This window comes from Gekko japonicus, unplaced genomic scaffold, assembly GCF_001447785.1.
Source record: "Gekko japonicus isolate JY-2015 unplaced genomic scaffold, Gekko_japonicus_V1.1 scaffold679, whole genome shotgun sequence".
Lineage (NCBI taxonomy): Eukaryota > Metazoa > Chordata > Lepidosauria > Squamata > Gekkonidae > Gekko > Gekko japonicus.
Window position 1 is genome coordinate 496,530 of NW_015160229.1, and position 12,624 is coordinate 509,153.

Genomic DNA, 12,624 nt, shown 5'->3' on the forward strand with positions numbered 1-12,624 from the left:
CTTTTGTATTTCTTCTGTGAAAAACAAAAAATACCCACACTTTCTTTTTCTGGCAGAAGCAGGGAATGCATGAGACATCCTGGAATATGAGAAAGTCTAAAAGATGTAGAGAGAGCAATCATATTAAATACCAGATGCATTGAACTGCTTTTGATTATGTAAAATCTATAGAGGCTGAAGGGCAAACAATAGGAGAATTTATGAATTTTATTGTTTTGAAACAGAGTTAAAAGAAGTTAAGGATAACAAAGATGTGTCTGCTAGTGAAGATTTGGAGCTGGAGCTGGAGAATCTGGATATTAATGATGATCCCCTTGAGTTAGAGTGTGGAGATGAGGCAGAAGATGTTGCAAAGAAGCTTCTTGATGAGCAAGGTAAAAATAACTCGGAGAGGTATTGTCTGTTTTGAATTTATTGCTAATCTGATCCTCGACGGCATGCATAATCTTTCCCAATGCATGCCATACTGTTGGATGTGCTGCTGGTGACACTAACTCATTTTGGGACTGTTGCCAAACAGGTGCAGTAGTTGTTCTAGCTGCTCTGTTGCATGGCCTCTGCACTCAGCATTTCCCCGTTCAAAGGTGTTTCCATGCCACTGGTAGGAAAAGAACATGAACAATGGAGTAGTGTTCATTACTTTTGGCATATGCTGTCAGGGATACTTTCTTCTGTAACTTGACTGCACCCCCCACCGAAAAGCAGAAATGCTGCTGACAAGGGTTCACTAATAATGATATGAAGGTAATGTGTGCTCAGTCCTTCCCCTACTACTGTTGAGTTGCACATGTGGGGCTGGTAGACAGTTGCATAACTTATTTTCGCATAACTTATTTTCTCAATCCTGTTAAATCGCCATGAGGTTTTCCAGAGAGGAGAATAAAAACGTTCTTATTGCCAAATGTATGGAGATGGTGATATATTGGGATGTTTGCAGCAATACCTTTCCTTGATATTAAAAAGGTAGCTTGGGGTATCTTTGAATTGACCCCATGTTTTGCTGTTCACGTAACTGGCTGTTAGTAACACCTGAGGTTCCAAGTTCAACATTCTGTATGTGTGTGAGAACAGGACCCTTCATACCCCAACCCATTCTGCAATTTTTGCCATGAATGAAGTCTGGCATTTCAGTCACTGCTAATTATTCTCAAATTCTCTGTTAAAGTTTCTGGAGTTCATACATAGTTGGGAGGATAGTGTTCAAATGACAGTCAAACTAGACAAGTCCATAGTAGATGCATGATTTTGAAGAGTTTGCTGGGTTACCTTGGCCAGTCATTCTCTCTTACAATGCTAACTTACCTCATAAGGTTATGCTTGTGGGGATAAAATGAAAGAGGGGAGAACGATGTGGTAAGCCTCTCTGGGGTCCTTGTTAGGGAGAAAAATGGGGTATAAATGAAACAAAACAATACAAAAAAATCTGATTTTTAAGTGCCTCTGGTTGAGATTTGCTTATTCACCACTTTGGTTCTTCCTGAGGCTACTTCCTGTTTGAGATGTCCCATTTCAATTATCTGTCCACCATGTGGGCTCCCTGCGAGGTGTGAGGAAAACCCTGTACTACTGGCCTTTTGCAAGAAATGCAAGGCTGTCCTATTTAGGTGGGCATTTGGCAGATAATGGCTTGATTTATTGGTGGATTAAGGCCTTTTGTAAACTGCCGTAATCGGTGGGAAAGGTAGCGTATATAAATATCTTCATAAAATATGTTTGCACTACAGGGAAGAAACACCTAGGTACGTGGTTGCATCTTTCCAAAATTGCAAACAGATACCAAAAATGTAGTAGAACATTAAGGACAAGAACAACTTGTCCTTAAAGAAGTGCAGATTATGAGAAGAGCCCACTTGATTTAGATGTTCATTTCTTTGCCTCTCTTTCCAGTATGAGGTTCAAATGCTGTATAGGACTCCACTATGGCATACCTTGGTTTTTTTACACAGCTTATTGATGATTGTTAGTGTGACAGCATAGAATATTAGAAATATGATTCATGCCAAATTTGTTGGAAATATGAGTTGCATATCGGTATAGGGGGAGAGTGATGGGTAAGAAACTTGAATATAAAGGAAAGATGCAATTTTTTGCCATTTTTTCCATAAAAAGAGGTTTGCTTTTGTGCCATGTTTTCTTATGGGTATTTAAATCTTTTCATTTTATTTTTAATGTGATCAGGCAAGAAACAGGGAGCAGATAGCACCGGAGCTGACAATAGTGACGGAAAGCAAGCTTCAAGAAGTGAGTTTTGAGGTGATATCTTGAAGGAGTTGAGGGTGTGTGACATAGATAAGCTCTGAAGTGGTAGAGAACAGCTAGTTCCAGGAAGAACTAATGTCAAATGATTGAAAAGAGGGGGGAAATATTTATATGCTCTATAAAACTTAACATAGGATCAAAAGACTAGGGATGGGCACAAATTGGCTGATGAACCAAAGTTCATCACGAATTTTGGGCTGTTCGGTGTTTGTGAACTGGAGTTTGTGAACTGATGTATTGGGACAAACTACCACGAATTTTGGCGCGATTCATGGTGGTTCTGATGGTTTGTGAAGAGCAGAAAGCAAGGGTTTACCTCTGCTTTCTGCTTTCAGGAAAAACAGCTGAGTGGTGGGGAGCTCCCCGCCGCTCAGCTGTTTGGTTTAAATGGCTCAGAGCCATTTAAACCCTGCATTCAGCTCCCCATAGCTTAAACAACCACTACTTTCTGCTCCCAGTGGGTTTATTTAGCCCTGTTTTCTGCTCCCTAGGAAAAGCTGTGGGGAGCAGAAAGGAGGGTTTAAATGGAAGGGGTGAAGTGCCTTTCCAGGGGCACTTCGCCACCACCTTTCTGCTGGCTGTGGCTGGCCACAGCCAGCTGAAAGGTGGAACGGAAGTCCCTTCCCGAGAGATCCCCTGCCTTTTTCTACTTGCTGCAGCCAGGAGAAAGGTGGAAGTTCCTTCCTGGGGGATCCTCCCTTTCTGCTGGCCATGGCTTGTCCCAACCAGGAGAAAGGCGGAAGGGAAGTCCCTTCCCGGGGGATCTCCCCCCCCTTCTGTTGGCAGCAGCTCACCGCAGTCAGGAAAACACCGGAAGGGAAGTCCCTTCCCGGGAGATCCCCCCTCCATTTCTCCTGGCTGTGGCTCACTGCTGCCAGGAGAAAGTTGAAGGGAAGTCCTTTCCTGGGGAATCCCTCTCCCGGTCATGTGTCACCACGTCCAGGAGAAAGGTGGAAGGGAAGTCCCTTCCCGGGAGATCCCCCCCCCCCAAGGGTTTGCAGGGCTACGAACTGGACAACCAGTTCAGTTCATAAATGAGCTTCTCGGTTCAGTCTGGGATTTGGTTTATGGTTCAGCTGCGAACCGAACCACATTTCCCAGCTTGTGCCCTTCCCAACTTACGACCGTGTGTCTTTACACTTAGTTATTCTCATGGAGAGGATGATTAAAGAAAACTACTTGGTTCCTGTGGTTAATGAGAAATGCGATTTAGCAGTGACTTTAATAAATTCTGTAGTTGAGCATTGTGGATTTTGAGTGCCTGATATATGTTTGAATTAATATTTCTTGAGTTGCATTTATAAATCAATGTAGTCACTAAGTGAAACTAGACACATGAAAGTTTTAGTAGTCCGGGGGGGGGGGGCTGTTGTAGGCATAGCACTTTCCGTTTCAGCTATTGGTCCACAAAATGTATGCTTTTAAACCTCCCAAGGCTCATCTGACAGAATCCAGGGTGGTGCTGACTGCCTTAAAATTCTGGTAGATTAATTTGGGTTCACAAACAAACCCAAGTTTAGTAAGAATTCAAAGATGGTTAAGGCTTTCTGTGGAGACATTGCAATATTGTTGGGAATGCTTCAGCTAGTTGGTAATTTGAAAATAAACTGATCACAAGGTTGGTTGGATTCTCTTGCTTACATTATATGTAACACATTGAGTGATTCTGAATTGTGGCTGCAGGATGTTACTGAATACCAGCACAAAACTAGGAACAAGACTGTGCCCTGTGTGAGAGAGGGAAAGAGTTGGTGGTAATCTTAAATTTTGGCCGACCATAGAACTTTAGTCCCATCCCAAAACATATGTTTAAATAGGTGGAGTAATTCAGCATTTAGATTTTCATCTATTTAGTAATTATTTGAAGAATTTCTGTGGTGTTCTAAGTCTGAATAGACTGTGTTGGTTTTCATAATAGGATAACTTTGTGGACAAGAGAGCTAGTTCTTTCTGAGGATATGGTAACAGTGACACAAGGACTAAAACTAGTTATCATTCCCTTTTTCTCGTAAGGTAGGAAACCTTGCTGATATGAACATAGGTGCTATCTGGAGATGGAAGGATTGACTGTAGTGCAAGCCTGCCATAAGGGTGGATTGCCGTATCAGAGTGATTTCTGCATTCTCTTCCTTCTTCACCATTGGGCAGTAAGAGACTGAACTGGAAGCATTCACTCTGACTGAATGATACTATGTCTGTTAGTGCAGAAGTTAAGAGATGCATATAAAACTTTAGTTTGACTGAACTGTTCACAGTGTGTTATAGAATATACACCATGCATGGCTGAGGAATGCTTAACTGAATTCCCCTGGCAGCAAGGAGAACCTAATGTGGTGTCTGTGGGGATGCCAGCCTAAAAGGGCGCCAGCTATCTCATTATCTGACGAAAGGAGCTTTGACTCTTAAAAGCGTGTGCCCCAAACATCTTGTTGGTCTCTAAGGTGCTACTGGACAGGAATCTAGCACTTGTCATCTTTTTAGTCATAACTTTATGTAGCACTTCTGCTGTGTAAAATTCATTATAAAGTTTACTACTCATAGGCAATGTTCCCTCTAAGCTGTGGGGTCTTGTGAGCAAAAATTCTACTTTGTGAGCTACTGGCATTAAAGTTGTGAGCAAGAGATTTGGCTGCTGGATAAACTAGTTTGCTCTGGAGCCGTCCTTCCTGAGCCAAGACAAAAATGTGTGAGCCAGAGGCTCAAAAACTGTGAGCTAGCTCACACTAACTCAGCTAAGAGGGAACACTGCTCATAGGGCATGATCCTGGGCAGGTCTTCTTGGAAATGGGTTACGGTTTTTTTTCAGTGAGGCTTACTTTTAGGAAAGTGTCCTTAAGACTACAGTCATAATCACCTTGTGCTTCATGGTATGAGCTTTATTGTGGTTTTCATGGGGATGTTTCTAAGAGCAACCTGAACGAGGAATAAGTGATGATACCAAGGCCACTAACTCTGGAGCGGAAGGATCCACAAGTCTTGTATCCTGCCCCAGTGCACATAGTACTTTTATTCCATAAAATGTATATGCTAACACCTTGACTTCCTCTGGAAATAGATGACAAAATCCAGGTTCTTTTTTACCTCTTCACGGCTCACCTCTTTATTTCTCTCATCCTTGTACCTGTGGTTCTGTTTTTGGTTGTTAATCTGAGTAGCATTGGATTTCACAAGCTTTTCTGTCTTCTTCTCCGTGCATATCCCCCCCCCCCAATGTCTGTTAAAGACTGGGATTGGGACTTTAAAGCAGTCTTGGAGCAAGCAGAGCAAAGTGGCCTCTGTTGAACCACCACTGCAGGATCCACTTTGACCTGAGCCACAGCAGTGATGACAGTGAGTTCAAGTTCATCCATTCTCTCCTGTTCTTGTCATCATCTTCCCTGTGGCCCAGAGTTATATAGACCCTGTGGCACTGCCAGCACTGCAGTTGCCCATTGACGCAGCTTGCTTCTGGCTACCAGTGGTCCTCCAGGAACTTTCCCAGTGAGGTAAAGGACCAGTCCGCTCCTGTAATAGGGAATGGTTTAGAGGGACTGGTTACGTTTTCCTATATTTGTTTTCTCTTTGAATAAGTGTGATTCACCTCCCTGAAGTGAGTGTTTATTCAGAATTTGGGAATAGACTTGGAAAACTCAATATATTTAACAGACTATATGTTTCTGTTTGGTCTTTTCTATTTTTAAAACACTTGAATAGAGCAAGAAGATGAAGAGACCAGTACTGGATCACACCTGAAGCTCATTGTAGATGCTTTTCTTCAGCAACTCCCAAACTGTGTAAATAGAGACCTAATAGACAAGGTACAATAAACTCTTCTTCCTTTTTATCATGCCAAAGACTGGTTATTGGAAGTTCACATGATGTGCAGTGGTATGCTGCTTTTTATGCTATTAATAATGTAGTGAGATGCATTCATATTCTGGAGTTTGATTAATGCCAACATGAATTTTGACAGTCTCAAGTAAATTCTGTGAATGCCCAAAATCTCAGATAATGCCAGTGAATGCTGAATATCACCTCTGTGAGATTCTCTGTTGGTATTTACTGCTGTAATAACGGAACACTTCTCAACACTTTAAAAGAATAAGACTATACCAAAAAAAGAGGCATGCAGCATATTTGTTGTTTGATTGAAACCTATTTAACTGATTCTTGCTTCAAATTAAGATTTAAAAGGAAATGTTTCTCTTTCTTGTAGGCAGCAATGGACTTCTGCATGAATATGAACACAAAAGCCAACAGGAGAAAGTTGGTTCGGGCTCTCTTCATTGTTCCACGACAAAGGTAAAAAGGAATTTAAATGTCTTATTAATGGTGTCACGGCTCAGGTGGGGTGTCACCTGACTCTGGATTTAGGATCCCTTGAGAAGCCCCGGAGCACCCTCCCAAGACCTCCTGACCTCCCTTTTGGCCAAATAATAGGCATGAGGACCAGGCAGAGTGAACAATGAAAATAGTTTATTGTATAGGAGGTCAAACAACAAGGTGTAGAATAATAATAGTAAGTGGGTGAAAAGAAATCAAATGCCCTAATGCATCTAAATATATACTGTCCCTAGCTCACTATTCCAAGTGGCACTAGACTACTCATCCTTCCCTCAGGATGAGGATCTGTCTCCCACAGCAGCCTCAGTCCCTTTTGGCTCTGCCCTCTGGGAAGAACAGCTTTTCCTGCTGCTCCAGATCTACTGCTAGCCAGGCTCCCTGGGCCTAGTAGGCCTCTGGTGGCACAGCCCAGATCATGACAAATGGTAATGGTGTGATCCAAACAAGTACTTGGCCATAGCACATGTTGTGCTTCCTTTTCTGTTATTCACCTCTGAAGACTAGACCCACTTGTCTCCCTCAGGTTTGAAAGTAGTTGAAGTGGCATCCAAGGTCCCTGCAGGAAAGATAATTTTCAGAGCCTTCTCTCCTCCGCAGGTCTAGTGGTTACTTTGGATTCTGGCCTGCACTTTTAAGCTCATGTTATTTTTTAAAAATGACAATGTTTTACATTAACTCTTCCTACATTTCCCCCGGAGGTATTTGATAATGGCTCATTAAAGGTGAGTATTGGCCATTATTTTGGCCAGTATTCCTTATTTCATTTTCAATCCCTTCAACCATAGGTTGGTGGGATTATGGATAAAATGAAAACAGAATAAATCAATAAAACAATAAATACTAAGTTCATTTAAAATGTGTGCAAGGTATCTACCAACAGCTTCCAGCCAGCCCACATCATTTGAAAATTTATTTAATTACTATTCTGATATCCTATTGCAAACAATAACAGAAGAAGTTTTATCACATGACTGCTCTGGGTTGCTTATTGATTCATACAGGAAGTGCTCTCCTTTGTATTATAGGTATATCGCTACAACTTTCTTTACAGTCACTAATTATTAGGTTACTATAAAAAATCCCAAACACAGATGTTTAATTCTGTTGGCAAGATATAATTCACTCCCAACAGCTGAATAATCAGAAAGGCTTAAGAAATCGTAACAGCATGGAGAAGTTGACTATCAAGTGGAGTTGAATTGGTGCTCTTTCTTTCTCTTCACTCATGGTTAATGTTGCAAGTTGTGTGTCCTGAGACAGCATTGCTAATGTTACATTGTACCACATGGATCTAAAAATTGTAATATCAGATGGACACGCCTCTATGCATAGTCAAGACCCATGTACAAGTTCAGTCAACTTGGATTTCTTTATGGGCAGTCAGCTCTGCGGTCTTGTCTACCAAACTGGCAGCTGGATGTACCTTTGCTAACTATGTCTCCATCAATCCATCTAGCTTTATTCTGCTCTTCTTAAGTAAGGAGTTCAGGGTAGATTATGTGGTTTTCCTTCTGCCATTTTCTTCACAACTTGTGAGGAAGGTGAGGCTGAAGAAAAATGACTTGCTCTGGGCCACCCAAGGAACTTTGCGGGTTCTCAGGGTTACTTGACAGAAGAGGTTAGATGGTGACTTTGAGTTAAATCCAGTGAAGCAGCAACACAGTAGTATTTGCAAATGTAGACATTTCCGACCCCCTCTCTGAAATGTTTGAAAAGCTGATACGGAAGGTCTTTAGACACACACCATGGGGAGGGCCTGCTGTGAGCCAGGAGAAACGAGAAAAATTACTTCCTTTTTCCTTTTCCATTGGGACACAAATTGGGACTTCACCTGGCTCTCCTTCTCACTACAGTCCCATTGGCTGCATAGCTGCTTGTCTATGCGTATTCAAATACTACCAGCACCAGCTTTTTAGCAGTCTTCGGGGTTGCTAGGAGTAGTGGTGGGGAAATCTGCACTGTCATGTGCCTAATTGGACCTAACCTTTACTTTGTAAATGTAATATTAAATGTATGTGATCTTCTTACTTGCAGGCTGGATTTGCTACCCTTTTATGCAAGGCTAGTTGCCACGCTGCATCCCTGTATGTCTGATGTAGCAGAGGATCTCTGTTCCATGCTGAAAGGCGACTTCAGATTTCATGTATGTGCATGCTGGCTGTATTGTTTATAGGCTGGCAGTTTAAAAAAACCACTTCAGCTAAAGCATAAAGCTGACAGTGACAGGAAAAACTGCTACCCTTGTTTACTTAAGATACTGGATTTCTGGAAATATTGTAAAATGTGGCCTGGACCATGAGAAGTGTTCATGGTGAATATAAATGTAACAGAAACAAGATTTATACAGAGACAGTAAAGTTAGAGATAGTAATGCATTTTTGTATATTTTTCCTTGTTTAGTATATACAAGTTAAAATTCATTTACATATTCTTAACCTGAATCTATCCCTGTGTATAATGTTCAGTCATATCCATTAATCCACCATACTAATCCTTCCAAAGGCATACTTGATAGTATCTTCGGGGTAAAGAAAGAGAAACCTCAAGTGGCAGCAATAGTCTTGCACAGACTGACCTCTGACACGGATCTGTCTGGTGGCGCTGCCATCCCTTTGGCCCTGTGATGGAAGAAAGAGGAAATTGCTTTATTTTTCTGGTAAACTCCCTTAGACTAAGGGTTCCTTGGAAATAACCTGGTAATGGCTGACACCACTCAGGGGATCCCCTAAGAACATGTAGACTGACCTGCTAGTGCAGTACGAGACTAGTCCAGAAATAATGGTATAAACCCTGGAGGAATGCCTTATGTGAAACTTCATAGTGTCTGTGCAATCTAACACACGGGGAAGCAATTAAATGAAATATCCCAAAAAAATATACTGTACTGAAACAAAGCAAAAAGAAGTCTTCACAAAAAGAGTTTATTATGAAAGGAAAAAAGAGAAAAGGTAGTTGAATACATAAAGGGAAAGAACAAAAATACAGGGAAAATGCACAATATAACACACAGGTTTTCAAATGAAATCTGTAAAATTGGTCTGTCTCGGCTAGTACACATTACCTAGGCTGTAGCAGGTTCCTTGGAGCATGTACCTTGCAATACCAACTTGATGCAGGAGTCCTTAACCCCTACCCTCCAAATGGAAACAAAGATCCAGAACTCTCATATTTTTATGGGCAGTGGAATCTCACCTAAACCAGTCTGTTCCATAAGACTGGCCAGCTAGTTGAGACAATCCAATGTAAATCTCCATCTCTGATATTGAAGGCTAACTTTACCAATTAGAAAGTTACTAAAATGATGGTCCTGGTCCCACCCCCAATCATCTGTTAATGGCCCTGAACCTCCACAACAAACAGGTGGTCTGACCCAAATCTGTTTGTCCAAAAAGGCTTAGCAGGCTGGCCCAATGTGGAATGGAAATGAATGGATTATTGTAATGTAAACCCCAGGGAGCCAAGATCCCAGATGCTCTAGGTAACACTCAGATCCCAATAAGCTTTTAAGGTTTCTGTCACAACCCCAAAGGGTCCCCATGGGTTTACCTTTGGAAATATTAATATAGCATGGATAACTAGTATGATTAGTTAAGATTATGGGTTTATTAAGACTTTAAATAACAGGACAAATTTCAACTTAAAAATGGTCCCTAGGGTAGTGGTTCTTAAACTGTGGTCCAGGAGCCACTGGTGATTTGTGATCACTCCTGAGGATAATACTGGTAGCACAGTTATTTTCGCTTTATCTCGAGGCCTTTTAACTGGCCCCATTTTCCGGGCGCGTTTCTTACTATTAGTAGCAGCTGATGTAGCCTCCCCGCATATTTTTCTACAAAAACCTTCCACTTATCTCTGCTACAGTTGTTGTTAAAACTGTCAAAACTGCAATTCATTAAAACCAAGATAAAAGTAAATAAAAAGTAAATACAGACATGAGCCTTGATGCTAAGCCCACACCTTTGCCACCATCTTCCTCAAGGGTAGGACAATACTGAAGAAATGAACACGTTTTAGATGTGTATGGTTTACTTCATTTATATATCACAGTTCTTCTGAAGCCCTCTAGGTTTCCAGGTACCTCACCTTTAAATGTGTGTTTTAATTACAGCCTCAGAACTAATTTTATCTGAGCATAAATAGAACAAGTATCCTATTCAAGGAGGATTCCGTCACTCTTTGTGCATGAAATATGGTACCAACAGCAACACTTAAGAACGGGACTAATGGTCAATCTAATCTTAACATCCTGTTTCTCACAGAAGCCAAATGGCTATACTGGAGGGTTGACAAACAGTCCATAGAGGCCACTGGTTCCTCCCTAATGTTGCTCCCAGCAGTAAAACTTGTTAGAATCCTGCTTCATTGTCATGGCTTCTGTGCAGACAGACACGGGTGTCACGGCAGGACCAGGGGGCGTGACACAAGCAAGCAAAAGTCCAGGAACAGTCCGAGGTCAAGCCGGGCAAACCAGGTAGCAAGGTTCAAGCAGGTTTAAATCACAGTCCAAAAGCAGGGTCAGACATACCAAAGTTTCAAGTCCATAAATCACAACAATACCAGAGGAGTCAGAGATGAACGCAGGGTCAACAAAGCCGAAAGTCAAAAGCCAAGGATCAAGCCGAGAAGAATTCCACAAGGTCTGGAGCAGAGATGCAAGGATTCAGGTCCTGAACAAACGACGTTGCCAGCACAAATGACTGCTGGCAACAGACTTGCATATATACAGTGCTAGCTAATCAACTCATTAGCTAGCCAGGAGTGAGGACAGGATCCTGTCAGTAATCAGGGCTAAGAGATCTTCTGGCACGCATGCGTGCATTCTGCCTTCGCTCTCTCAGCTGTTGTCTTCTTACATTCCTGAGCCTGGTTACAGGTGGAGGCGAGTCTGATGATGAATTACTGGGCTGCAGCAGAGACTGATCCCTTGCAGGTGTTCCCTGGGAGGCTCTATCCTCCTCACCACTTAGATAGCTTTCAGCTACAGGATCCAGTCTTTGCCTTTCTGCTGCAGTACTGTCCTCAGGAGCCTGTTCAGGGTCCTCAGGAGCCTGTTCAGGGGCATCAGCAAAGGCAGGCATGACATCAGCAGGGGCAGGCATGACAACGGGGACTGCACAGTTGCGGGCCCGCCACCGAGGATGTTTCCAAAGCTTAAGAAACTTCCAGAGCCTAGGTGCACTCCCCCCTTCCCTCAGTCTCGAGTCCTGCTTTTCCCACCCAAAGGGTCACGTGATGGAGGCCGGGGAGAGTGCTCTTCCCTCAGTTCTCTTCTAGCCACCGTGATGAGGGGATGTGTGATCCAGAGTGTTCCTTTCTCTGTTTGGGTTTTCTGAGAAAATCTCTGCCTTCAAGACACCTGGTAGGAATGGCATAATTTTTTAAAAATGTGAGGATTGTGGGTCTAAAATGGCCCAGAAAGATGAGCACGCCTTGTACTTCCTGTGTCTCAGGGAAGGCTACAACACCGCTTTGTGCCTCGCTTGCTGCTGTTTAACTCCCCAAACCCACAAGGGAGGAGCAGCCGAAGAAGGCCTTGAGTGACCCCGGTCCCTGCGCTGAAAAATGGGCTCATTTGGGGGGGAAAGATCAAGGGCCCCCTCCATGGCCTCAGTTCCAACACTATCGGTCTTTGAAGCGGTGGAAAAATCACCTGTGATGCAAAGATCTGCGTCAGAGCCCCCTGACAAAGAAGGCAAAAAAGAAAGCTAAACACACACATCAAACCTCCTCCTGACATCAGTAGCCATCCCCATGGTGTTGGCAGTCTCTGTCACCTTGACATTGAGATACTCTGTCCCTCAGAGTTAAAGATCACCATTTCCTTGGTGTCAACTGGAGTCTCCTGTTCAACATTGTCCAACGGACTCCCATCAGAGGAGACTTTCGACATCGACACATCATTTATTGGTGTCCCCACCTTGACGTTGACTGTCACCTGGTGAGATCATCGTTGAGTTGGTCAGACGTCCTCGGACACCATTCCCTTCAGGCCACACGCAGTATTCTCCCAGGTCCTTCAAAGAGGATGTATTTGAGGTTCCA

At 42.8% G+C, this 12,624-nt stretch overlaps 1 protein-coding gene across 4 annotated transcripts in view; it reads left to right on the plus strand.

Moving 5' to 3' along the window:
• The window catches only part of UPF2 (UPF2 regulator of nonsense transcripts homolog (yeast)), a 60,119-nt gene that overhangs the window by 22,459 nt on the left and 25,036 nt on the right, over positions 1–12,624 (plus strand). For 2 of the 4 annotated variants that reach the window (XM_015412047.1, XM_015412054.1), the window contains exons 6-10: positions 225–374; positions 2,179–2,241; positions 5,953–6,056; positions 6,455–6,540; positions 8,617–8,725. In XM_015412047.1, the coding sequence (XP_015267533.1) occupies positions 225–374; positions 2,179–2,241; positions 5,953–6,056; positions 6,455–6,540; positions 8,617–8,725 (512 nt within the window). The remainder of the gene's footprint in view (positions 1–224; positions 375–2,178; positions 2,242–5,952; positions 6,057–6,454; positions 6,541–8,616; positions 8,726–12,624) is intronic. The other 2 variants (XM_015412061.1, XM_015412069.1) reach the window with 1 other exon arrangement.